Consider the following 25,453-nt stretch of genomic DNA (forward strand, 5'->3'; position numbering starts at 1 on the left):
TTTTTTTAAATACCTAGATCTGTTTCAGGAATCTCTCGTCTATCGGGTTTCTGTAAAGGAAAGGTTATTAGAGGTTATTGGTGGGCCAGGTATTACGTGAACGTTTTTAGAAAGATTGTTCTTGTTGTGTAGATAGGGAATTTGTTATGCGTTGTTTGTAATTTGGTTCATAGTATAAGTAAGTTGTAGAGACAGGATTAGAATTTTAAGTGAAAGAATGACCTTCATATTGCTCATATTGGTGATCTGTCCTCGTTCTTCGGTATTTCATTTGTCACAGTGGCTAACCAGCATTAAAATCAAAAGCTTGTGAGACTACAGTCAAGGTCAGTTTGTAATTTTATAATTTGTTGCTTCTCACTGAACTATAAAATCCATGAATCCTGTAGATAGTTCTGATCATGTAGAAACCCAGCCCCTAAAAATAAATGCAATTGCCTTTATATTAGGTTGGTCATATGGAATTGCTGATATTCGACTGATTTCATATAGTTCACCATTATATCTGTAGCCACATCTACTCACTTTAAAATAGCCAAGCCCGGTCAGTAGGGGAGTTGTTTTTTTAGTCTGTTTCTGATTTCACCCCCAAAGAAGCAAGAAGTGTTAAATACAGTGAGAACTGGTATGTCAAGAACTTTGGCAGACCAACTGGTAAAATGCCAACACTGTGATGCCATTTTATGTGAGTGTGAAATTCACTTGTATAAGCCTGTAATGAACCCTGTTGGCAACACCCATGACCCAGTACCTTTGTGAAACGGGGCCAATCCTAGTAGATACGGAAAACATTCTGAGAGAATCAGAGAACATCAGCTTAGAGTGTCAAGTTCTTCCTTTATTTCTTTCTTGGTTTTGAAAGATCTGTAGCACTTCTCAAACACTATGCAAGAAGGCAGAAAGTTTAGGCTATTTATTCATAAATCTTAAATATCTGATGAACTGTCACCTCAACCTTTTGAATCGTGATAGAACATGAAACATCTTCCATGAGTCCATTTCTGGAATTCACCTTTGCATGAAACATTTAAGGCGAATTTTGAATCACAGCTAGATGTCCTGATGGGCCCCAACCTATGGGTTAGATTCCAAAAACCCATAGCACTCACCACTGGTACCCATATTGTATATTTATTTGTTGATTTCTCATCTCCTTTTCTCTGCCAGTGTGCACGTGCCATGACAGCAGGGACTTTGTTTTTGTTCACTGTTGTATCCCCAGTGCCTAGAACCATGTGCATCTCGTGGCACTCAGTATATAGAGTGTCCCCCAAAATGTAGATTCTTTTAAATTTTGAAAATGAACTGTATGTTAATAAACACTGACATCATGATAATTCGAAGTGTGTATATATTTTTTGGAGACGTGCTGTATATTTGGTAAATGAATGAAGAACGAAGTGAATAAGCAGTCTTCTAAATAATGGTTATTTCCTGGCTTAGCCTCCTGAGTATATGTAACTCATAATATATTTGAAAAATGCTTATAATCGCTTGGAGTCTCTGGTCCCCAGGAAGGCCTGTGTTCAGATCCTTTCTGGTATAAGGCCAAGGTAAGATACGCTTGGAGGTCTTCTGAATCCTGGATGATGGGAAGTGAAACCTGCTGGACAGACCCTGGGCTGGTCTACAGAGAAGGGAGGAACTGGCCCAGGCAGGGGTCTTCATTTGTTCCTCTGGGGGTTTTGTATCTTTGGTGTCTGGGAGCACTGGCCCTCTTTATATTTTCCATTAAAAAGTTTGTGCTGAGCTCAAGTGAATTCTAAAGCATTCTTTTTGGGGAGAGAAGTCATCACAAGAATGAGAGGAAAGCATGTGAGCAGGCAGGGAGCACTGGGCTGTGCCGAGTGGAATCGGGAGGGTTCTGGGCGGCTCACCAGTGTGCTTTCTGGCCTCTTTCAGGGCCTCCCACCTTCTGAAAAATGGCTCCTGCTTGGCAGAGACTGGGTTTCTATGTCTCTCTTCTGAAGAGGCAGCTAAATGGTGGGTCAGATGTCATCAGTTGGGGGAGGAGAGTCATTCCAGGATGTACCAGAGGAATTTACAGTGTCACGGGACAGTGGACGAAAGAGTATACGCTGCAGACAAGAAAGGACGTCGAGAAATGGTGGCATCCACGAATAAAAGAACAGGCCTCCAAAATTTCCAAAGCTGATGTGAGTATTCTGAGAGATGCTGACAGGGTAGAGAAGAGGGGTTAAGGGCTTGGACTCTGGGGTCGGACTGCCTGGTTCAAACAAGTTATTAAGTATATGACCTTGAACCAAATGATTGAATCTCTCTGTGCTTCCGTTTTCTTGTCTAAAGTGGACAGTGATAGCAACAGTGCCAGCTGCTCCTTGGGATGCTGGTGAGCGGTAAATGTAGTGAATGAGACAAGGCTAGTGCTTCGAAGAGTTTCAGTGCGGTGTGTGTGCACAGGTGCATGCAGACATTCTGGAGCAGCATTTACGGTAAACTCTTCAAGACAGGGTCCATAGCAGGTGGCAAGTGTCAGGGTCTTCCTGGTCCATCGCATCCATTGCTGGTGGCACTCCATCAGCTTGTGAATGGGGACTGGTACACTGGGGAGAGCACCCGAGGAGGGGTCTGGAGCCTGGGCAGGAAAATACTGGCTCTGCCCCCGGAATTAGTGTGAACTTGGCAACATCATGAACTTCCAAGGTCCTCACTTTCCTCACGTTATTTATGTCACAGAACTCTTTTGAGGATCCAATGAGGAAATGTGGCTGAACACATTTTACAACCTGAAGTGTTATGTAAATGAAAGGTGCAGGAGGAGACACGTGTCTGGACGAGAGTACTGCTGGGTGCGGGCGGGTTCTGGAGCTTTTGTAATCGACCTCCCTCTGGTATTACATACAGCTGAAACCCACCCAAATGTTTCCCAGAAGCTCAGTGTTTTGCCATCACCATCTTAATTACCATCCTAAAAAGAACTTCCATTTAATGAGCATGTTACTATGTGTCAGGCACCATCTGCCCATTTATTTTCTCATTTAGTCCTGAAATGACCCTCAGGGAAGGTCATTACCCTCAGGGGTAAGAAGACTGAGGCTCAGGGGGAGGTTTGGTAATTGGTCGAGTCGCACAGCTGACCTGTGGCAGAGCCAGGGTTCGGACCCAGTCAGTTTGACAGCCGAGCTCATGCTTTCCCCCAGAACCTGGGTGTGCCTCACCTTTGACGTACAGATCATGAGCAGCCAGAAAGGCAAAGCTAGGACCAGAACTAGGGCTCCCAGCGGCTGTCGAGCGCTCCTTCCCTCTGCCATCCTCCCATCCCAGCCTGTGACAGCTCAGAGCGGGATCTGTAAAGAGGCAGAAGTTATCTCTGTCCTGACGTCAGAAGCTGGCAAAAAGAATAGGACCTATTTATAAAGACCATCTTTTTCCCATCGCTTACAATCTTAATTTCTTTTAAAAGTTTAAATTCCTACACTTTTATATAATTATGAAAATTTCCCTTTCAATCAGGTTCCTGCTTGGTTATAATATAAACTCCCATAATTCCTTCCCCTCTTTCCACCCCCAGAGGACAGAACACATTTCATTGTGACAGAGGAAGATGACTTAATTCACACAGAAAGCAGAAGGCAGGGGCAGGCAGTAAGCTGAATACTTTTTCTGCACTAAAAATATTCATGAATATTAAAGGCTTTTGCTAGCCATTCTTTTCAATATATCTTCTATAAACTCAGTTTCCGTGTTCGGCTCAGCCACTATATAATGAATCACTCGATTTTATGTAAGTTTAAGCTTTGTTGGACAGGCATACAAAAAGCAGATGCTAATGAAGAAGTTATATGTGGAAAGTGTTTGGGGCAAGATTGATTGTCAAATAAACAATATAAAAAAAGTATTACTATAATAAAAACAAGATGATTATAATAAAAGAAAGACAGGTTTAATGTAAAAACTTTACAGTGAAAAACTAGAAATAATTTATATCAAGGAGTTTCTTGTTTTTTTATTTGTTTTTTCAGGTTTCAAAGAACTCTATAGCAGCTCTTTCTGGGTCCCTAAAAATGGGTAGGGTGGATAGTTTGCTTATTTTCGATTCTGCACCATTTGAAGGAATAAAGTCTTGCATTTCTTTTGCGAGCCTTGTTTACAAGCTGAGAGGATTAGCTGTCACTGTCTTCTTAAAGACCTAATTCCTGAGTCTGCACTGACTCCTGAGCCTCCGGACCTCTCCCACACTCCTGAGGTTTTCGTAAGAGTTATGGATCCGCAGTTTCTGATTAGAGAGCGTGGTCAGTGTGCTGCTTCCCATCCATTTATATAAATCGACAGCATTTCAAGGTGATTTTCTAGTCCGTGCAGACTAGTTCCAGATTCCTAGTTCCCTTTTCTGCCTTCAGGCAGCTTGACTTGACCGCTCGCCAGTCATTTGTAGAGGATGCGCAGGACAAAGAAAAGTTCCACTCTCGTCTGTTTTGCCAGGTTATCGGCTCTATTAAAAGTTTGTTTAGCTTCTTCGCTGAAGGAAGTTTAAAGGAAGGGGTCAGATGAGATGGGGAAGAATCTGACTTCTGGTTTCTCCAGCTCCCCTGGTCACAGTTGGCTGTGTCAATGTCCGGTCATGCAAACATTAGCAAAAAACATAGCACCCTCCCGACATGCGCACAAAGGAATGGTTAGGAATATTCTGTTTTGCATTTGTTTTCATTAGTTTGGGGGGAGCAAAGTCTTAGAGAACTGTGATAGAGCTCTAGGAAGGGAGGAGGGACAGAAAGGGAAAAGCAGAAGGCAGAAATAAATACAGTAGTTATAATATCAGACGCCCCCAAGCCCTAGTGACTAAGCAGAATCAGTTACTGCCCTTTCTTCAGGAGCCCCTTCTCCATGGGAGGATTTGCGCTGGGCGGGGGAACGTTCCTGTCACCTGGACAGGGTTTGTGGACTTTGCTGGAAAATGCCCATCAGTAATGCCCAGTTTCCATTATGAGTAGTTTTTTCAAGAGGTAACTTTTTACAATGTTGAACCATTACCTTGAGGACAGTGCCCACTGTTATGTGCAGGCAGCTTCCCAGTAAATGCTTAATAAATACTCATTGTCACTTTCTACCATCCTGTCCTAGAAATCGAAGCCCAAGTTTTATGTGCTGTCCATGTTCCCGTATCCGTCTGGCAAGCTTCACATGGGCCACGTGCGCGTGTACACCATCAGCGACACCATCGCGCGGTTCCAGAAGATGAGGGGGATGCAGGTAAGGACAGGTGCTGCCGGACAGCTGTGTCCGCATCCCGCAGGACAGCCAGAGCGTGTAACGCGTGTTCAAGGCAAATGGAGACAACGCTTTCAGTTAACACCTTGCTGACCGGCTATTTCGAGCCAGAACTCATCCGTGCGGCTGGCTACTTTGGTCAGCAAGATGTTTAAAATTACTTAAATTAATGTAAGTGCAGACACGAGCGAACTCATGACCGGTCGGCAATGTTAGGACACGGAAACAGGTGTATACTCAGAACAGTCAGCAAGGTGTAATAAGATGAGATTAGCTTTGAAGATAAACATGAAAAGCTCAGTGTTTCTTTTTATGAATTGGGAGACATGAAAATAAAGCACATAGATTAGTTGGGAGGGGGCAGCCATGTGCTGGGAGTTGTGCTAGGGATGGAAATGGGGTAGGGATGGCATGGGGGAGCCACGAATGTGGGTAACACCTGATGTCTGCCCGGCAGGAGTTCACAGTCTGGTGGGGATGAAACACATAAATAGATAATCATTGTTTTGGGGGATGAATCCAATAGCGTAAATATAGATCGAAGACTGTGAGTAGGAGGTGGGGCCACAAATAAATTTTTCTCTTTGAATTGACTATTTTCTGTGTTCTCTAATGAGCGTGTATTCATTTCATAATGGAATAAGTAAAATTTTTGTAAGAAAAATATATTTGGGGAGTAATAGCTCTGGGGGAGTTGGGAGAGACTCCACTAAAGAGGGACCATCTGGCATGGATCTGGGGAATTAGGTGAAATTTACTGGGAGAGAGGAGAGAAAGATCCTTATTGGCTGGTGTGGGTCAGTCCCCTTCCCACCACTGCTGGTCACCCCAGGGTCTGCTCTTTACTCCCTAGTGACATGATGTGGGAATAACCATAGCACCTTCCTTAACTCCTTACAGAGAGGCAGGGTGGAAGAGAGGCTGCGAGCAGGGACTGCTGAACCAGGTGGCCAGGGTTAGAAGGCCAGCTCTAAACACTTCCTAGCTGTGGACCTTAGACTAGTTACTTAATTAACTTCTCTGAGACCTAGTTTTCTCTCATCCGTAAAGTAGAGATCAAATAGTACCTGCCCTATTACAAGGGCCTGTTACAAGGATTCAAAGAGGATGACTATGAAGCACTTGACATATACCTGGCGTGTGGTAGTAACAATAAATATTAACAGTAAATGTTAGCACTGTCAGTGGAGGGCTGGATTCTGCTCACGCCATCGCCCAAGAGCCCACTGTGCATCTCCACCCAATCTTGTGTTTCTTAGTCACCTTAGTAGCTTGCAATCCAACATGTTGGGATTCTTTACACCATGGAAATTGGCAAACACTACAAATCAGGGCTTCTTCCTTGAGAGAACCAGTTGTTAGACGTTAATGGGCTATCCCACTGACTGTGATTAACTGGCCGGGGCTGTACAGATGATGCCTGCCACCTCCTAGTCCTCTGTGAACATTTTCTTTTAGAAAGATGGGTGCATCCTTGTCACAGTTGGTTTGAAAATTTATGCTGAACTGCTATTGGCAGCAAGAAGTAATCCTAAAAAGGAAGTCAAGTTCCAATGCTGCCTCTTTGTCACTGGAAGAGTTAATAATTTTGTACTATCAGCCTCAGAGATTTGTGTTCTGCTTGAAGGCGGCCACAGGTGTTTGTCTCCCTGGTTTATGCCAGATGCCATCTCCCCGACACTGCTTTCCATCTTTTCTGCTGTGTTTATTAGGAAGAGGCGGTGTGGAATGAATTGGCTCTTTGCCTGAAGTATAATTCTTTATCTAACTGTGATGCTTCAACTAGATTTTTCTTTTTTTTAAATTTATCCAACTTATTTTAGACAATTAGCTAATGCAGGCAAATCACTGAAGATTAAGCTAAAGCAAAACTGTGCATTTATGGTAAAGAAAGGGAAGCCTGTTTACAGCTAGGTGATTGGCGGGGGTGGGGGTGGTGTAGGTGGATGAGACGTTACAGCGAAAGCTCCAGGCAGAGCCCTAAGCCAGAGGTACCCGGACCCTTGTAGGCAGCTCAGGCCCAAAAGACAACATAGAGTCGCCTACAGTAACAGAGGCCCGCTGCAGGAGTTGGACAGCCTAGGCCTGAACCCCGTTCTACTGCTTCTAGCTGAGGGACTCTGCACAAGTCATTTAATGTCTCCGAACCCCACTTTCCTGACCTTTGCAATAGGGATAACAGTCATTCCTCTCTAGGGGTGGTTGTGCAGGTTAAGTGAGTTTAGTGCATGTGTCTAGCACATAATCGTCCCTTACTGAGTGGCCGCTGTGATTATTTATACTGATCGGATTAGTCTGGGAAGTCACTCGTCTCCATAGAATAAGTGAGTCCCTGCTCCCTTCTGTCTGGATTGCGATGCCCGGAGCTGACTTCTGAGAAGCATCTTAACTGCACGTCATTGCCTGCCATCTGTGTTATCTGTCCTATGACTGGATTGGTGCCTGAAACACAAGTTTTTTTCTGCTCCATTTTGTCTTTGCATTGCTGACAGATCGAGGACGGTCCCCCTTATTCCTAGTTGGCTGAGAATTGTCATCGCGCTGGGCCATCTCGTCAGGTTGCTCTCCATAGTGTTGGTGCTGATTTGTACTCCTGCCAGCAATGAATGGCGTTTCTTACTAACGTACATCCTTGACATCACTTATTAATGTTAGACTTTTTAATCCTTCTAATTTGGTAAACAGGAAATGATAATAGCTAGTTGTGTTTTTAATTTCCATTTTCGTGGGTGTCGTCCTAGTGAAGCTGAGATAACTTCGTGTCTATTTAAGTTGCCTCATCTCTGATTGGCTCGCTCACATTATTTGCCAACTTGTTCATCTTTTTCATGTTGCTCTGTAGGACTTTGTCTGGATTATTGATTCGTTGTTAGTTAGCAATACAAAGACCTTTTCCCAGTCTGTGGTTTCCCCTTGCTTCTGAGTCTGGCCAGACCACAGATTGTAAATTGATTGCGAATGGGCGAGAATGATGGTTTGAAAAGTTCAGGTTTGCTTTTACTTTGGTTTCCTCCTATAGCAGCAGATAAGTCATACAAAGGAGAGAAATGAGACAAGAGTGTAAATGACGATTGGGATCCCCGTGCTCTTGTTGTAGTTCCTAGAGATGTGCCTGAAAGCCAGTACCATCACAGTTCTCTTAGGGAGACTATTGTCACAAACAGTTGACCAGACCATGGACACACAAGTAGATCACATGTGGCCTTTACAAGTAGAAACGCAGTGGTTTGGGGGTGATAAATTGATTAGGAATCAGGAATTAGTCAACAACAGTGGCCTACCCGCCTCCCACCTCACAGATTTGTTGCAAGGCTCATGTGAGATAATCAATGAGAAAACCTTTTAAAAATTCTAGTGCACCCATCCAGCGTGGCTCAGCGGTTGAGCATTGACCTAGGATCCAGGAGATCGTGGTTTGATTCCCGGTCAGGGCACATGCCCGAGTTGCTGGCTCGATTGCCAGTAGGGGGTGTGCAGGAGGCAGCCGATCAATGACTCTCGTCATTGATGTTTCTCTCTCTCTCTCTCTCTCCTTTTCCCTTCCGCTCTCTGAAATCAATAAAGATATATTTTTAAAAAATAAAAATAATTTTAGTGCAATTTTCCAGTGTAACCCAATTAATAACAGCACTAATAAGGTTGTGCTGAAGTTTGGACGTTTAAGCAGGGGCTGCTCGAAGCCAGGGATAAATTATCTTCTTTCAGGAATCAGAAGAGGCTGCACTGTCAGTCGGTTCCTCCATAAACCCGGACAATGTCTGATGACACATTTACAGCTTAGCACCATATGGTGATTTTGTTGTGTTTTCATCTGTTGTACGCACAGATGGCTGGAAAATAAAATTACCCGCCTCCCACCTCGGCTAGTCTCCCTGGCACCTCCAGAAGCCGGGTGATTCAAGCACCAGCGTGCCAAGTCCCCCTCACAGACTTGGGCTAATATGTCTGAGGCAGGAAACCTCCGGGCACTGCCTGAGTAGCATTTTCTGCTCGGGCCTTTTTGCTGTTCCCTGCGGAAGAGGAAAGGCATTGAGGCTGTGTCTGGCAGCCGCGTGGACAGTGTCATCACCTCTGAATATCAGAAGCAGGGGAGTTCTTAGCGAGTGGACTGAAATATACGTTTCATCAGTTTCCAGTTTGCCCATCAGTTAATAAATGTCTATGAAGGGCCCCGGGTGTACAGCTTGGCACTGAGTTTTCAAATTTGCAAATTCCTGTAGTGTTTGAAAGTAGAGAGTGGGTTTCTGGAGCTTATCTTCTCAGATGTCATTTGAGGGAGAGAATGAATTGCTGGTCCAGGGTCTTGACTGGAAACTGGCTGATCTCTGCCCGTCGCGGCCCTCCACACTCCCAGGGGTCTGCTTGGGCCTCTGTACTGTCACTCGGGTTTCTCTTACCGTGAAGTATTCACTTGAATCTGATCCCCAATCTGTAATCATGGTGAGCTATTAACACTTGCTAAACGAAATGAAATGTTGTGTTTCTCATTTCTTGGAAATAAACTGTTGCATCTACTCTGGAGAAACCGTGGCTCTCTCTCTGAAAATAGCAGTTTTTTTGAGAAGCAGTAACCATGGTTGCTGTCAGTTAGAAGCTGAGTTGGTTTCAGATGTGAAGTTTTGTTTTATGAAGAAAGGGGGAGAAAGCCAATCGTTCCTAGGAAATTGGCTGGCTCCTCGGTGACAGTGTGCTCCTCTCTCCATCGGGGAGCCCGACGACCAGCTGCCCCGGTTTCCCGGCTCCCTCCAGAGTCTCTTCACTCGACTTGTTTGATCCTACTTCCCGTGTAGGAGGAAGAACTGTACCTTTGCTTGTTCTTCTTCTTTTTTTTTACCTTTTGAAAGAAAACTATTTTAAAATTGAACATAAAATTCCATGTTCCCCCTTAAATACACATATGCATATATAAGGCTGCAGTCCCCTTTGCGCGCTCCCTGCCTCACCAGGCCCTTCTAGACAGTAATCCAGATATTTTCCAGTTTGTCCCTCCAGAGCCTTGCCTGTACATTGTCATATGTAGCTACGCTTTCTCCTGTGTCCCTTTTCCTGTTCTGCTTGCCATCTGTCCTGCCCGACAGCCCTGAGATGTCTATGGCTCTGCCTGGAGGGAGGCAGGGGCTGAGCTGTGGTCAAGTGACTGTATCTACACCAGAGGCTGGCCTAGACCCAGCTCCCAGGCCTGGCCTCCTGGCCAGCTCTGGTCTGACCTGTCAGGAGTCTGATCCCTGTGTTTGCCTTTCATCAGTAGCTGGTCTTGACTCTTCTTTGATGTCTCAAATCGTGGTAGGTTTTGCAGTCCTACTGGCGTTCCTGTGCTGGTCCTTGGCCAGTTTGCTATCAGATCCATCCCCTGCTTTGCCTTGAATGGCAGAAGGGCAGACCCCTTCAGGCCACGTTTCCCAAGTTCTGGTGTCAGCTGGCCTCTGGCTGGTTTTGGACAGTAAGAAATTCTGGCAAAAGTGGGGGGCAGGAGGAAAGGAGAAGCCCGGGAATTTCTCCCTGGCCTGGATAGTGTCTCCTTCATTAATCCAGTTTCATGTCGGCAGATCTGCCTATGTCAGCTTCTGCACCAACCTCAGCCTTTGAGCTCTGCTAACCCGCCTTCCTCCCTTCCTGCCTTCCGTCTAGAAGTGGTAGCGGTGTCCTGCTCTCCCGAATTTCCCGGTTGTTTTGCTCTCTGCTTGGCTTCTCACTCAACTTTAAATTCTTAGAGTATTTGTTAGAAGAAGAGCTGGAAATGATGATTTTTCACACTGGAAATTTATTTTTTAGATTCACAGGTTACAGCTACTAGGACTTTTTCTTGATTCCTTTCTGCACAGAGCACTCATATCCAAGAAGAGGTGAACTCCTAGGGGATTAAAAGGCTCAGGTAGCGCTGGCATATGGATCCAGATGCTGGGTTTTGTGGTTTTTTTAAAGAATAAATTGCCCAGTTGGCACATGTTACTGTGGAATGATGGAAGGATGAAACCAAGTTATGGTGATGAAAAGAATAGGAATTTGGGAGCTAAAAAGTAGAGTTTAGAGTCATTCCAGTGGATGCTTTAGAGAGTCTTGGCCACAGAGAAATCACAGTCAAGAAAATGGGCATTGACACCAATAATGGAGGAATTTGATCTGGATGCCATGTGAGACCAAGACGTGAACGAGACTGGCACAGGAAGCCCCAAGACTGGGCAGCACAGCATAGCACACGGCAAACCAGGCTCTCCTGGGGCAACAGCAAGCTGGAGGGAGCCTCAGCATTGTTTTTTCACCAGGCCTATGTAATCACTTCCAGAAAGCTGATCTGCGTGGGTCAGATCCACCACCAACCCTAACACGACAAGATACACCCAGCAGTGTCCTTGCCCAGGGCAGCCAGAGGCAGCAGCTTCCTGCCCAGAGCACAGATGCTGCCTTCTGCTTGTGGGCGGTGCCTGGGCCACGCAGCAGTGGCCAGAACAGCCAGCTGCTCCCCAGCAAAGCACCTGATATGGGCCTTGAATTATGTGGGAAAGAAGAAGAACTGCTGGGCCCCTTACACAGAAAAGAAGGCCAGGTAGCTGGTCACCCCTTTGAGCCTCATGGTCTGTTCGATTTGGTTAACTTCCAATGCCTGGCACCAGCCTGCTCCAGAGGCTCGTGGTCAGTAACCCACTTAGGAATGTCCATGCATGAGGATGCGTCTGGAGTCAAGGTGTCTCCCTACCTGTTGTGGCGAAAGAGAATTTTTATAATTTCAGAAAACAGTTCAGGTTAGTTACAAACAGTACAGACAAGAAGATATGTCAGAGGTAGCCTACTGGCTTTCCAGAGCATATTTTGAAACCACCCAGGAAGGGATAAGGCATGTTAGTAGGAGAGAAGGCCTGTTTATTGCCCAGAAGAAAATACTGGTCTAGGCAGCCACCGTCTGCCATGCCTGACATTTTCCTTGTGATGCTAGGTCATCAACCCCATGGGGTGGGATGCATTCGGACTGCCTGCCGAAAATGCCGCGATTGAGAGGAACCTACATCCAGAAAGTTGGACGCAAAGGTATGTATTTACAGACATATTCAGACACCTATGTATAGAAAGCTTAAGATAATTTTTAAAATCTGTGCATGAGAAATAGAAAGCAAAGTAAACTGAACATTGTAGTCTGCCAAGTGATAGGATTGTAAATACTGGTGTTTGTCTTTTAGCGCTCTACATTCTTTTTTTTAATCCCTACCTGAAGATATACATATATATTTAAATTTTTTATTGATTTTAGAGGAAGGGAAAGAGAGAGAGGAATATCGATGTGAGAGAGAAACATTGATCGGTTGCCTCCCGTATGTGCCCTCACTGGGAATTGAACCCGCTACCTTTCAGTGTACGGGACGATACTCCACCCAACTGAGCCACAGTGGCCAGGGCAACACTCTGCTTTCTTATCTAAGAAATTGCACATTGGGTTTTGGGTGTTCATACTTGTGTTCATTTAGAAAAAATATGTCTTTATTGATTTCAGAAAGAGGAAGGGAGAGGGAGAGAGAAATAGAAACATCAATGATGAGAGAGTCATGGATTGGCTGCCTCTGCACGCCCCCCACTGGGGATGGAGCCCGCAACCCAGGCATGTGCCCTGACTGGGAATCGAACCAGTGACCTCCTGGTTCATGGGACAACGTTCAGCCAACTGAGCCACACCAGCCAGGCTCATGTGTTCATTTGGTGCTTGGTTATTTACAAAAGTTATTCTTTTGAGTATTTGCATTTGGAAGGAGAAGGAGGAGGAGAGGGTTGTATTTGTTAAATTTCCATAATTAATGCTTCTCCTCTCCCCGACCATAGTTTGAGCGGTATCCAAATTCCACATTATAGTTCTCTCTGAAAATTCTTTTAATTTTTTGCTTTCACCACTGCGAAGCAAGAGGAATTAGCCCTAAATTCAACATAGAAATACATGGTCAGTTTATCCTGGGTGTGGCTTTCTCCAGACACACTGCCATTCCCGCCCATGCCTCAGGCTCCCATATCCACCCCCCTCCCGTCTGAAAACCAAGCCTTTTTTCCTCTATTTCACAGCAATATTAAGCACATGAGGAAGCAGCTCGATCGCCTGAGCCTGTGCTTCAGCTGGGATAGGGTAAGTGGACCCTCTCTCATGGAAGGTCTTTATTTTAACGAAGGTTCTGATTGCACGGGGACCATGACAGTCGCTTCACGTGCCTCCTCCTCAGGTTGGGAGAAGGGAAGGGAGGGAGGCAGTAAGCAGGTCTCCACAGATGAAAAAGTATCCCCAGGGATAATTCGCCTGCAAACAAGTAATCTTCTGTGAGATTAAGCTAAGAGTGTTAACTTCTTATTTAAACTTCACAGGGGCTATGATTATGCATGGCAACAGCTTTGCACGAGGATTTCCGCTGTTCTCAGCAATAGTTGAAAACAACTGTTGGAATCTATGTGCTTGTGATTAAATATCCACCCATTTGGTCCTTTTAGGTGATTAGGTGCTAAGTTGATTTATTGACCTTTTGTTCCAAGTTTGGAATTGAGGCAGAATTATGATTCTGTCATCAATAAATTGTCGAGTCACAGGAAGTTGCCAAAATAGTACAGAGAGACACGTCCCCTTCCCCCAGCCTCCCCAGTGATAACATTTTCTGTAACTACACAATAATATCAAAACCAAGAAACTGACACAGGTACAGTACTATTCATGGGAGTACAAACCTTATTTAGATTTCACCAGCTGTTATATGGAGGCATTGTGTTTGCGTGTGTGTGTGTGTGTGTGTGTGTGTGTGCTTAGTAGTAGTAGTTCTGTGCAATTGAACCACATGTATAGATCTGGTGGAGAAGTCCGAGGCCAGCCCCAGTTGTTTCCTTGTAATACAGTGATCTTTCTACCTCCATCTTGATACTTGCTGGATTTATTTATTTCTCTGCCCTTCCCGTTTAAAATTTTCACCAGTCTGTGGCTCCATGTAGATCCTCTCCCTTGAATTTCACTTGGTACTTAGTGACCGCTCCGGGGCAGAGGTAGGCCCTTTCTCAGGAACACTGCCTGTGGGCCTGGGCGCTGTTCACCGACCTGCATTTTTACCATCTGGATAATTTGTACTCCTGTTCATTGGCTTTTAAATTCCTGTGACTGGTTTCTTCCTTGTGTTTTTACGTTTGGTCTTCTGTACATGTCAGTGCCCAGTGGTAACACTGATGGCTTCGCCCATGGCGGGGCCAGGGAAACACAGGAATTACTGCCCCTTAGACAGCTGTGCACTGGAACAGACTCAGACTGTGCCCTCACACTCTCCCCGCCGGCGTGTGGGCTGGGAAGGGAGCAGGGGTGGTTTTCCTAGAGCAGTGGAAGAGGCATCTTAGAACCGCACTCAGCGCTCACAGCCGGACGGGCTTTTGGCCACTTTGAGCTCTTCTAAGTTTTGCCGTCAGTGCCGCACGGCCTGCGTGAAGCAGGGTGGCCAAGGAGGGGTTTGGGGCACCCCCACCATCTGCACTGATCTCTGTGCTTCTGATTCTCTTGCTTTCTCTCCATCTTTCTATTTATTTATTTATTAAAAACAAATTTTTTTTTAAGTGCCCTGACCGGAATTGAACCCCGTCATCCTGGATCCTAGGTCGATGCTCAGCCGCTGAGCCACGCCGACTGGGCTCTCTATCTTCCTTCCCTTTCACTGTCCTCTCCACTCTCTGTTCTCCCTCATCTTTTGCTCGACTCACCTGCTTTCCTTTCCCCCTCTTTCATCTGTCTTCCTGTCTCTTTTTTAAAATAATCTTCTTTTATTTTGGAAAATTTCCAATGTATTCTAAAAAAGTGAGACTAGTATAGGGAGCCCCCAAAGACTCATCACCCGGCTTCAACAGTTGCTATTACACGGCCAATCTTACTTCATCCGCACCCTCCACGTTGAATAATTTTGCAGCAGGCCCCGGACACGATACAACTTCATCTGTAAAGAGCTCAGTACCTGTGGCAAAGATGAAGGCTCGCTGGCTCCTTCCTTCCTTCCTCACAATTCCATTATTACAGCGAAAATGATTACTGATAATACCGTGTAGCATCATGGAATGGCAGTCATTTTGTAACTTCCCCTGGGCATCTCGTGTTTCTTTACACCACAGGTTGGTGGGCCTGCGCTTCTGCAGGTCTTTGCTGAGCCTTTTCCTGCCCACCCCCATGTCGTTAGTTATCCTGGTTGGGGAGCTGTACTCCTCTCATCCAAAACACCCAGCTCTTTGGACCATACCCGCATGAATTTATTTTCATGATTTGTATGATTTTCGTGATTTGTATCATTACAAAGTGAAAATTATTGCTTCAAGGCCCTTACAACCTTGGCATTTTATTTACCTAGAGGACTAGATGTCTGATAAGGAAGGATTAAATGACGAGAAATAATGAGGGCTCCAGGATAATGGAAATATATTTTTTAATGTTTTTTATTTTAAAAGGATTCAAAAAATAGCTTAAAACAAAAAGAACTTGAGGACAAGTGAGTGCCTGGAAACAGGGTTGGGAAGACTCCCCTTGCGGAGCTGGGAGCTGTGGTTGCCTTGACAACGCCTAACAGGCCCCGAAGTGGTTGACTCTCCGGGTCCCCTTTCAGGTCCTTCAGGGTCCCCTTTCAGGTCCTTCAGCGGTAAAGCGGTGTGTCTGGCAGATTTCCCGCTCTGGATCACTTGATCTCCCTCAGAATCAGAAAGTTAACCTTGTCCTGGAGTTTTTCTTTGGTTGATGGGGTGGGGGTGAGGGTTGCCTTTGTTTTAGCTGAAGTGAACGGGCACCTTATCTTTTAGTGCCTCCCTGTTTCCAGGGAGGTGGGGGCTGGGGCCTGAGGGTTGGCTCTCAGAACTGTAGTCATGTCCGGGTGGGGACCGTATGTCATCATGAACACATGGCACAGGTGCAGCTGAGCTCAGACGGGGCTGTGCCAGCTCAGTACTGATCAGCCTAAAATGTGCTGCAGAGGTCTTCGCTGCCCCAGCAGGATAGCCTTCCTAGACTCTTCAGCCCTAACTAAAGAAGGAGCCTCTTGGGGCCACCCAGTAAGTGTGCCTACAAGAGGAAGTGGTTGGTTCTGTTGCAGTTCCCGCTGGTGGTCCTGAGCCCAGTCAATGATGAATATAATGATTTTGACTTTTGAAGAGTTTTGTGTAGTGGTTTTGAGGAATGTCTAGCAGTCTGGATTTGTCTGATTGGTTCTTCAGGTATCCCTTCCAGTTGCTATGGCTGCATAACAAATGAATTGTTTGATTTGTTGTCTTAAGTTTGTAAATTATGTTTGTAAATAGTGGTACTTAGAGTAGGAGTGGAGAACATGCCAGGGTGACAGGAGGCTAACTGGTGCTTTTAATGGGATGTTTTCTGTATTAGACAGGAAGTTCTGGGATGATGTCTCCTCTGGAGTCTCACACTGGGTTCCACACGTCTTTCTTACAAGGTAAACTCACTGAAGACATGTCTAATCACCTTGAAGGATGAGCCATTCCAGGGTGAGAGTTATTCATGGCATCTCACAGCCCTAAATGAACTTTTCAAATAACCTTTCAAATTTACTGTCAAAACACATCTTTTGTTTGAGAACTTATATGTGGAAGTCAATTTCAGGTGAGCCTGGAATTTAAAAACTTTTCTTCTGATAAGAGCCTGGAAGAGCCAAGGGAAACTGACACATGGCCCAAGGACAGTGCCAGTGAAACAGATCTGCAAGAAAAGTAGACATCCAAGGCGGAAGGGTTGAGGACTGAGACCCACCTCTTCGTGTGAGGAGCGGCATGCATATGCAGACAGGGAAGGACTGTGGTGGCCATCCTTGGGGATGACCAACTACAGAGAAACGCGATGAAATCACCAAGGGACAGTGTAGGGAGAACAGAGCGCCCAGGATATCTTGTATATGGGGGGTCAAGAGATAAAGAGGAGCCAAAAGTCCCAGGGTTAGAGTAGAATTGCAGTAAAATGGTGCTGTAGAAACCAGGGGAGAGAGAATTTCCACAGAGAGAATGAGCAGTAGCCACTGGATAAGGGAGAAAAGGCTCAGAAAGCCACTGACGATCAAGCTGGTGATCAAAACAAGCTTTGGGGGAAGGGATTCTAGGGAGATGGCAGGGCGTAGGAAGTACCAGGAATCTGCCTCCCCACCTAGACAACTGCACTGGCAGAAGCTGTCTGATGTAATTATTTTGGGACTTTGGAGTCTATTGAAGACTTGCAGCTTCCAGGGGAAAGGCTTGAATGGTAAATTGCAGTTAATTTTGGTCAGTTTCAGCTCTTAGCTCATTGGTGGCTACCAGTCCCTTCCCCTCCAGCCCCATGGGAGGCAGCCGTGCACATGTTCCTGGAGCAGCTTGCAGGGGCCAGGGGGTGCAGTAGGACCCTGTCCTCCCAATATCAAGGATCTGTGTTCTCATTGCTGGTGGTTATTTTAATTAACTATGTCCCCAAAGTACAGTATTTTATTACTAGTTATTGTTAATCTCTTGCTGTGCCTAATTTATAAATTAAATGTTATCATAGGTTTGTATGTATAGGAAAAAACATAGCATCTCTAGAGTTGAGTACTATCTGTGGTTTCAGGCATCCACTGGGGTCTTGGAACGTGTCCCCCACAGATAAGGGGGGACAACTTAGCACTGAAGTGTACACTTAAAAATAGTTAGGATGGTAAATTTTATGTGCGTTTTACCATAATAAAAAAATTGGAGGGGAAAAATCTGGCTTTGGGGTGTGAAAATCAAAGCTGGAAAACTTTTCCCAGTCTTGTTCGAGGACACGCTGATATTTCAAAGCACAGCCCGAATTGTCTTCTGTCTGTACTCCTTGGCATTCCTGGGTTATTGGCTCTCTTGGTTCCGATTCTGGGACTTATGAGGCACAAAGAAAACCCGAGGAACTCACCACCATGTCACTCCTCAGGTGTTGAGGTTCCTAGCTAGCTTGCCTCTCCTCTCTGCTTTTCAGAGTCTTATGTTATATAAAAAGTCCAGGGTTTTTAGTTGTGCTTAGTAGAAAGAGTGGGGGAAAGTACATCTATTCCATCTTCTCGGAAGAAGGAACTGGCATATACAGGGTGGGGCAAAAGGAGGTTGACTGTTGTGAGTGTGCAGATATTATTTATTAATTATTGTATTATTTTCCATATGAACAACTCTAAGCGTGCTTTTGCCCCACCCTGTATAGTTTTTAAAACCCTCCTCTCTCCTGTGAGGTTCTGATCTTTGCTTCTCTGTCCCTACTCCTTGCCTTTTAAAAGTCACTGGACTTGTCCAGCCAGTGTGGCTCAGTTGATGGAGCGTCATCCCACGCACCAGGAGGCTGCCAGTTCGATTCCTGGTCAGGGCACATACCCGGGTTGTGGGTTTGATCCCCAGCGGGGGGCGTGCAGGAAGCAGCGGATCAGGGTTTCTCTCTCATCAATGTTTCTCTCTCTCTCCCTTCCTCTCTCTGAAATCAATAAAAACATATTAAAAAAAATAAAAAATTAAAGTCACTGGACTAAAAGATCTTCAAAATAAGTTCCTATACGTTTTTCTCAGCTTATAGTTGTTGTGTTTTTTCTTTTTGAGGGGATCTGTGTCACGTGAAATCTTTCAGGCTGTGACCTTCCCCACCGCTCATTGCTCACGGAGCCGGCAGGCAGCAGGACAGCTCCTGTTGGCTGCTGTCGCCGCTGTGCATCCCTGCGATGGCTGGATTGGTATTTCCTCTTCCTCTGGGTCCGGGCCCGTGTGAACAAATAGCCTTCACATTATTCAAGAAACCCGGAGAAGTTACATCTCAAAAATACCTTCCCGGTGACTCTGTCCTGTCGATCCTGAAATTTTCAAGTACATTGCAGATAAGATTAATGTTCTTTTCCTTCCAGAAAAATGCAACGATTGTGGCAAGCCGCTTTGGCTTGGGTGGTTGAAATCCTGGCGTCTGTTCAAGTAGACGGATAACAAATTGCAATTCAGACCCCTTAGTCTCGTCTGTAGTTTAATGGAGGGTTTTCTGTTCCCAACTGTCTACTTAGAAAAGCTGCCTGTATTGTCGGGCTGATGAAATTCTTATCAGCTGGCAAAGGACAATTACCAAGAAATTAAGCAAATGGTTGCTTCTCACCCAGTTGTGGGCTGTTCTCAGAATTTGTGTAGTTTGTAGCAGGAGGCAGCTTTCAGGTTACCATAAAAACAGCAGCGCTCAGAAAATAATGGTCCAGACAATAGCAAAGAGAGGAGCTTTTTGATTTCAGCTCAAGAAAGACAGTGTGTGAGTTTTCTTTAAAACAGCAAAGACCAACGTTTCCATTCTGTTACTAGTCATTTTCTAAATTGGCTTCAAGAGCATGTAGGACATGAACCTTTTAAATTACTTGAGAGTTTAGCTGCAGCCCTGGATTTGAGAAATGAGACCTTTAAGGACAAGATGCGTGCACTGTGAAAGCACAGCGTCTAGCACTTGCGGTGTTCAGTGTTCATTAAACGCTTCTTCTCGGTCTGGAGTTAGTCCTGAGGCCAAGGAACATAATGACCTCGAAACGGATTCTTAGACAAATGTCAGGCCCATGATTGATTAATTACGCCCATATTAACACTTGTTCCTTCGACGCTGCGTGGAGGAGGGCAGGGAAGGTAAAGGAGAGCAGAGGCAGAGGTTTGGCAAAGGTGGCCGTTGACAGGTGGGTGAAGAAGGCGGCTTGAGGCTGAAGCCAAGGGGAAGTGGCTGGTGCGGCCTAGGAGCCTGGGCAGTGGGACTCATGGGAGTAACAGCCTTGGAAGGATGGACGAGGTAGCCATGTGGTCTCGGATGGAGACCCCGCCTGGGACTGTAGGTGACAAAGAGTTGTGGGGTGAGATGCAAGTGAAATGGAATGAAGGAGAAGCTGGAGAGGTGAGGGATGGGTCTAGGGCCTGGAGTGCCCATGGGAGTGAAGGTGGATGGCGGGTTGCCTCTCTTCCCTCAGAGACAAATAGGAATGAGTGGGATGGGGGGTGAGGGCTCACAGCAACCTGCTTAAGAGAGCGGAGTCCATGGAAAGGCTGCTATAGATGGCCTTGCTCCTGTCAGTGTGGGGGGCAGGTCGTCTTCATGCTCCTGGCCCAGTGCTGACTGTAGTCGGTACTCTGAGTGTCTGAGCAGTAACTGGGCGAGTGAATGAACAAACAGAACCTTGAGTTGGGTGGAAAGTCCATTCTTTCTGTTCTTAGTATCTCCATTGTCTCTATCACAATAGCCGATTAGTGACCCTCTTAGAACAAGGATTGGGGAGCAGCCCCATACCAGGGAGGTGAGAAGCTGATCTCAGTTCCAAGAGTAGTCTCCTTGGGAAAAGTCATCCTTCCTTTTCCACGTGGACATTGCCGATGGGGAGAAAGTGTGTCTTCAGGCCTGCGGGGGTTTGGAGGTTCTGCACACAGGTCGGTTAAAGTGCTGTGTGCCGTACGAAGGGGCAGCATTTCTCATGTGAACCCATACTTGACACTGAGTGTGAGTAAACCAGATTGTGGTTCCAAGAACTTTTTTAAGAAAGCCTGTTCTAGTTAAGAAAATTAGCAAGGGCTCTGTCTCAAGGCTTTCCTTTGTTTTTTAAATATAGACACTTGACTACCTGAATATTGCTATATCTGTGGCATTAATGAAGATTCACTGAGCACCAGTTTGCACCCACGCTGGGCCAGACAGAGCCGGAAAGGAAAGCTAATAACCCTCTTCAGATCCCTTGATCCTCATAACGGCTGCAGCATGCCAGCTGCCAGAGAGGGAGAGGGAGGCCCAGAGAGACTAGTCATTTGTCCCTGGTCCCCAGCAAGCCCATGGCACAGCCATGGCTCAGACTCCAGTCTTGGTCCCCAGCAAGCCCATGGCACAGCCATGGCTCAGACTCCAGTCTTGGGCCTGCCGACCTTCTCCTTTTAGCTATTGTCCATACCTGCCCTTAGGAGCTCACAGCCTGTTTGGGAAGGTGAACAACACTTGGGGACTTAAATAATAGGGCCAAAATGTCTGTCCTAAATGTACTTGGCATTTCTGACTCAGTTGGGTGGTGGCATGGAGCACTAGGCCTCCCTGTCATTCCCTGGTGGCCGGACAGTCGCACAATATGAATACGGAGGCTGGCTCCCTGGCCTTGGAGCTGTGCTGTGCTTTCCGAACCTCTCCCTGTTAGAATTAGAGAGTCTGGGGTGGAATAAAAAGCAAGGTCATTGTCATGCATCTCTGTTGCAGTGAAGAGCAAATGACAAAAATGCTCCTTATGAAAGATCAGTTTTTCAAAAGGTACCTGTTTGCTTCGTCTGCTTCCAAGCTCGGTTGTTGCGAAGGCAGGAGGCTCATGGTGAGGCCGAGGAGAGGGGGAGGTGAAGCCTTGTCCCGGGAACTGTGTCGCATGGTGGTTGCTCACCTTTCTCGAGGTGTTTATTTTTCAGTGAACAGGGCTGCGGAAGGACTGACTTGATAAACACCTTGCTTCGAGTTTTTGTTTGTTTTATTGTGTTAAATTCCGACAGCTAACCTAAGTAATGCGAGGTTGCAATGCAACATACATGCACGTGGCTTTGAGTGATGCTAGGGGTTCTGTGATCTGGTACCAGTGACTCCTGCCGGAGCAGAAGCTGGGAGGGAGGCGACCCGGCTGGCTCTCCTGGCAATGGGCGACCACCAGCGGTGACTGGGAGCAGCCTTCGGTGAATGTCTCCATCCGGGTCCTGTGTTTTGGTTGTTCTCTTATAGCTTCCGTCTCTTTCTAGTCAGAAAGGGGGTATTTGGTAAGGGATGGTGATTGTAAGCTTTCTCTCCCCCAGTCCTTCCCTCTCCCTTTCGCCTTGTTCCAGGAGTCTCATGAAGGTGCCAGCTGCCTCCTTGAGGTGTGATGGTGAAACCAGCCTCGCTCCCCCAACAGAGTTCCAGAGTCAGGCCAGGGAAGTGGCTCCTTTGGTCCATCGTGTGCTTTCCATACATTATGACATTTGTCCTCACGATGGCCTCTCAGATGGGCTTCTTTACCCCTGTTTTTAGACAGGGACACTTGTCTGGGGCCACAAAGCTAACGATGATACAAGGACTCGAACCCAAGTTAAATGGCTCCAAAGTGGATTGTCTTTCCCTTAGAGCACGCTCTCTCAGACTCTTCCTGGAGCGAGGAGTGTCAGCCTGCAGGGACCTCAGTGAGGCACACACAAGGGACCTGCTGCTGTGACTGTTGTTCCCAGACCACGTGCCATTTCGCCAGTGGAGGAGGCCTCTGGCTCGGCCTTCATGGATTTTGTCATTGCCGAGTCGCTGCACCACAGGGCTCCTGGCACAGCTGGCTTAGTTAGTATTATGTGCAGTGTGCGGTGTGGGTGGCAGGTCTCAGAGGAGGTTGCGTCGAGCCTCACTTGTGGTCTGAGGGAACTCACCGTCTGTGTTGAGCTCTGTGTTTGGCTGTGAATGTGCGACATATTTTTCATGCTAAAAATCAGGTATTATAGAATGAAAATTGCCATGTGGGAGAGAGATTCCGGTTGAGGTCCCAGGTGCATAAATTTGGTCTCCGGACAGGTAGATGGCGCTTTCTATAGAAGAGCTCAGGGGGATAGAAAAGTTAACACCTTTATATGAATCTATGTGGATGTGGCCTTGTTGTGGTTGCTTTTGGAGCTATAACTTTGAGTTACCTGTCTTACTGTTTTAAAAACAAGGGTGCATTATGTAGGTGTTGGCTTCTTTGGAAAGGAAAGCACAGGAATGAAACGGAATTTTGGAACAGAGTAAACAGCCCTTGTTTGACTAAGAATTCTTCCCAGGTTAGTGCTGTCCCACTGCTTGGGAGCAGGAATCCCCACCCCACAGATATCGGCCTCCCTTTGGGGTACAGGCAGGGCTGGGCAAGGACATTTGGGTGCTGTGGGCCGGATTCCAGCAAATGATCTTTCAGCACTTACTTGTCAACAACCTTTTCATGGAAGAGGGTAAGCTGATGTTGTATCAAGAAAAACGATACGCCTCTGTAACTAAATTCACAATAGGAAATTTATTACATGAATTTATTACAGGAGACTTTCCAAGCCAGACAGCCACTTGGAGGCATATTAAATGATTTAAAATTTAGAGAGTAAAATCAGTCACTCATTCCCAGGGAGCAGCGCTATGCATGTGTAACCGAGTTTCGGAATTGTGTGGGCCTGCTCCCCAGGCTGGCCAGGTCTCTCCTGGGGTTGGTCTCAGAGTTGGGAGAGGGGTGAGCTCACTGGGATTGAGTGCCCTGCCCCATGTGCTCAACAGAGATGGAGTCACACCAGCTGGAGAAGGGGAACCTAAGCTAATGGGCTGGCATTTCTACTTTTCCCAGGGATGTTTTATGCCTTTTTATGGAGTGCCTACCAGAAAGTTGCTTGGCTCCTTAATCTGCCTGAGGTTATAGGCTCAAACTAAAAAGATCGAAGCCCATAGAGTTTTAAGTAAGTAGTTCCCAGTGGAAAAGTGAAAGGGAGCCTCTATCTCTAGCCAGACTAAAGTTAATGCTTTTAAGCAGTTTAATTTCAGAAAGATGTCTTTGGTGATTTTTACTGAGATGAAGCATTAGAAGACTAGAAATAGCTGTTTTGCTTTTTTAAGTCAGCAAACCAAGGAAGCTGGGCGCCTGGTCTGCCAGTTCTTCACTGGGTGGATGATACTGAGGGTCCTAGTGGGACCCTGTGTGCAGCAGATGGAAATAAATGGGCAGGAGCACTCCCAGCATCCTCTGGGCCAATGACACAGGCACTCCAGAGGAGATGGGGTGAGTGTGGTAAAACATACATTAAAGTAAAGCCATCGGCGTTCATACACACAGACCCAGGGGACATTCCCGGGACTGAACATCTACCTCCGTAATGGAAGGCAGGAGAGACCAAAGAAAGGCTGCCACTCCAGGGGTAATTAATAGAGTTTATTAGGGGAAACTCACATAGGAGGCATGTCTTCGCGGCTGCAAGGCAAAACAAATGAATCATCTCGCGGCTTGGCAGGCACCAAAGAATTATATAGGATAAGCGGGGGGGGGGGGTGGGGGGTGGGGGGTGGGGCAGTCACGGGTACCAACTAGTACGTGAATGCTACCAGGTATGGAAGTTACTTTCCATGCTTGACCAGGTCAGGACAACAGCCTGTCCAGGAACCAGCATGTCGTGGGAGGCAAGGGAGGGGCCCTGATTGACATCAGAATGAACGTCAGTGTGGTCAGACCAGATAGTCTCTAAGGCTGGTTGCCGGGAGCTCTCTCCCCCTCTGGCCCAGGTCCAGCTTGCAGGTCCTGCCGCGGTCACATCGTGGAACATTTTCTCCTCCACAGTCGGGAGTAGATAATGGTCCTGGAGCCCTAGGTTCCAAGCTATACCCTTCCAGCAGCTGGTGTGACTTTTCTTCCAATGACAAACAGAAACCCAACGTAAATAACGCAGGGCAGACCCAGCTCGAAGGCAGGCGGGGAAGGGGCCCGCAGTGCCCACGGCTCCGCATACCTCGGAGGGGACACTTCCAAAGAGATCGCATTCGTGTCAGACCGAAAGTAGGCTAATGCTTGGCTGGTAACCATCTTTTTCCCCCTGACTGGATATATCATCTTTCTTCAATTTTAGGTAAAAGTGATTTTCAAAACCATTAGCCTATGTGGGGGGAATCGTGCTGGTCCGTGGCTGTGTAGTTTTTACTCTTAGTCTATGGAAGCAGAAAACTCATACATGTGAAGCAGAAAACTCATACATGCGTGGAACATATACTTGGATGTATTTATTAGAAGTATTTTGATGCTTTATTATGAAAAACTTAACTGTATGGAAAAATAGAGAAACGAGAACTGTCATCTCCTGAATTTAACAGCTGTCATTTTTTTCATATTTGCTTCACACGTTTTTTTTAGCTTCTAAGGAACACAGATTTCAAAAGCAAACCATAGCAAGGCCATGCTCTCAAGTCCCCTGCCCTAGTTCACCTGGCGGACTCACAGTGTAATTTGCATTTAGTTTGCGAAACCTACAAGTTCGATTCAACATGCGGGAGTTCCTATATCGATTTAGTTTATTCTCCTTTCAACAATAATTTGGGGGTGCCTCAATGTGCCAGGACCCCAGCAGACAGTGATGAACAAATGAAACACCCAAGCATAGCTCTTGCCCTGGCCGGGTAGCTCAGTTGGTTACAGCATCATCCCGATACACCAAGGTTGGGGTTTGATGTCCCCGGTCAGGGCACATACAGGAAACAACCAGTGAAGGCGTAAATGAGGGGAGCAACAAATCCATGTTTCTC

General features: G+C 46.3%; 1 protein-coding gene across 3 annotated transcripts in view; it reads left to right on the plus strand.

The window, feature by feature from the left end:
* Positions 1–25,453, plus strand: part of LARS2 (leucyl-tRNA synthetase 2, mitochondrial) — an 84,344-nt gene that overhangs the window by 2,122 nt on the left and 56,769 nt on the right. For 2 of the 3 annotated variants that reach the window (XM_081159189.1, XM_081159191.1), the window contains exons 2-5: positions 1,903–2,156; positions 5,083–5,211; positions 12,161–12,252; positions 13,270–13,330. In XM_081159189.1, the coding sequence (XP_081015315.1) occupies positions 1,923–2,156; positions 5,083–5,211; positions 12,161–12,252; positions 13,270–13,330 (516 nt within the window). In that variant the 5' untranslated portion in view covers positions 1,903–1,922. Of the gene's footprint in view, positions 1–280; positions 327–1,902; positions 2,157–5,082; positions 5,212–12,160; positions 12,253–13,269; positions 13,331–25,453 lie in introns of all 3 variants that reach the window. The other variant, XM_081159190.1, reaches the window with a different exon arrangement.

This window comes from Miniopterus schreibersii (genome assembly GCF_964146895.1).
Source record: "Miniopterus schreibersii genome assembly, chromosome: 15".
Lineage (NCBI taxonomy): Eukaryota > Metazoa > Chordata > Mammalia > Chiroptera > Miniopteridae > Miniopterus > Miniopterus schreibersii.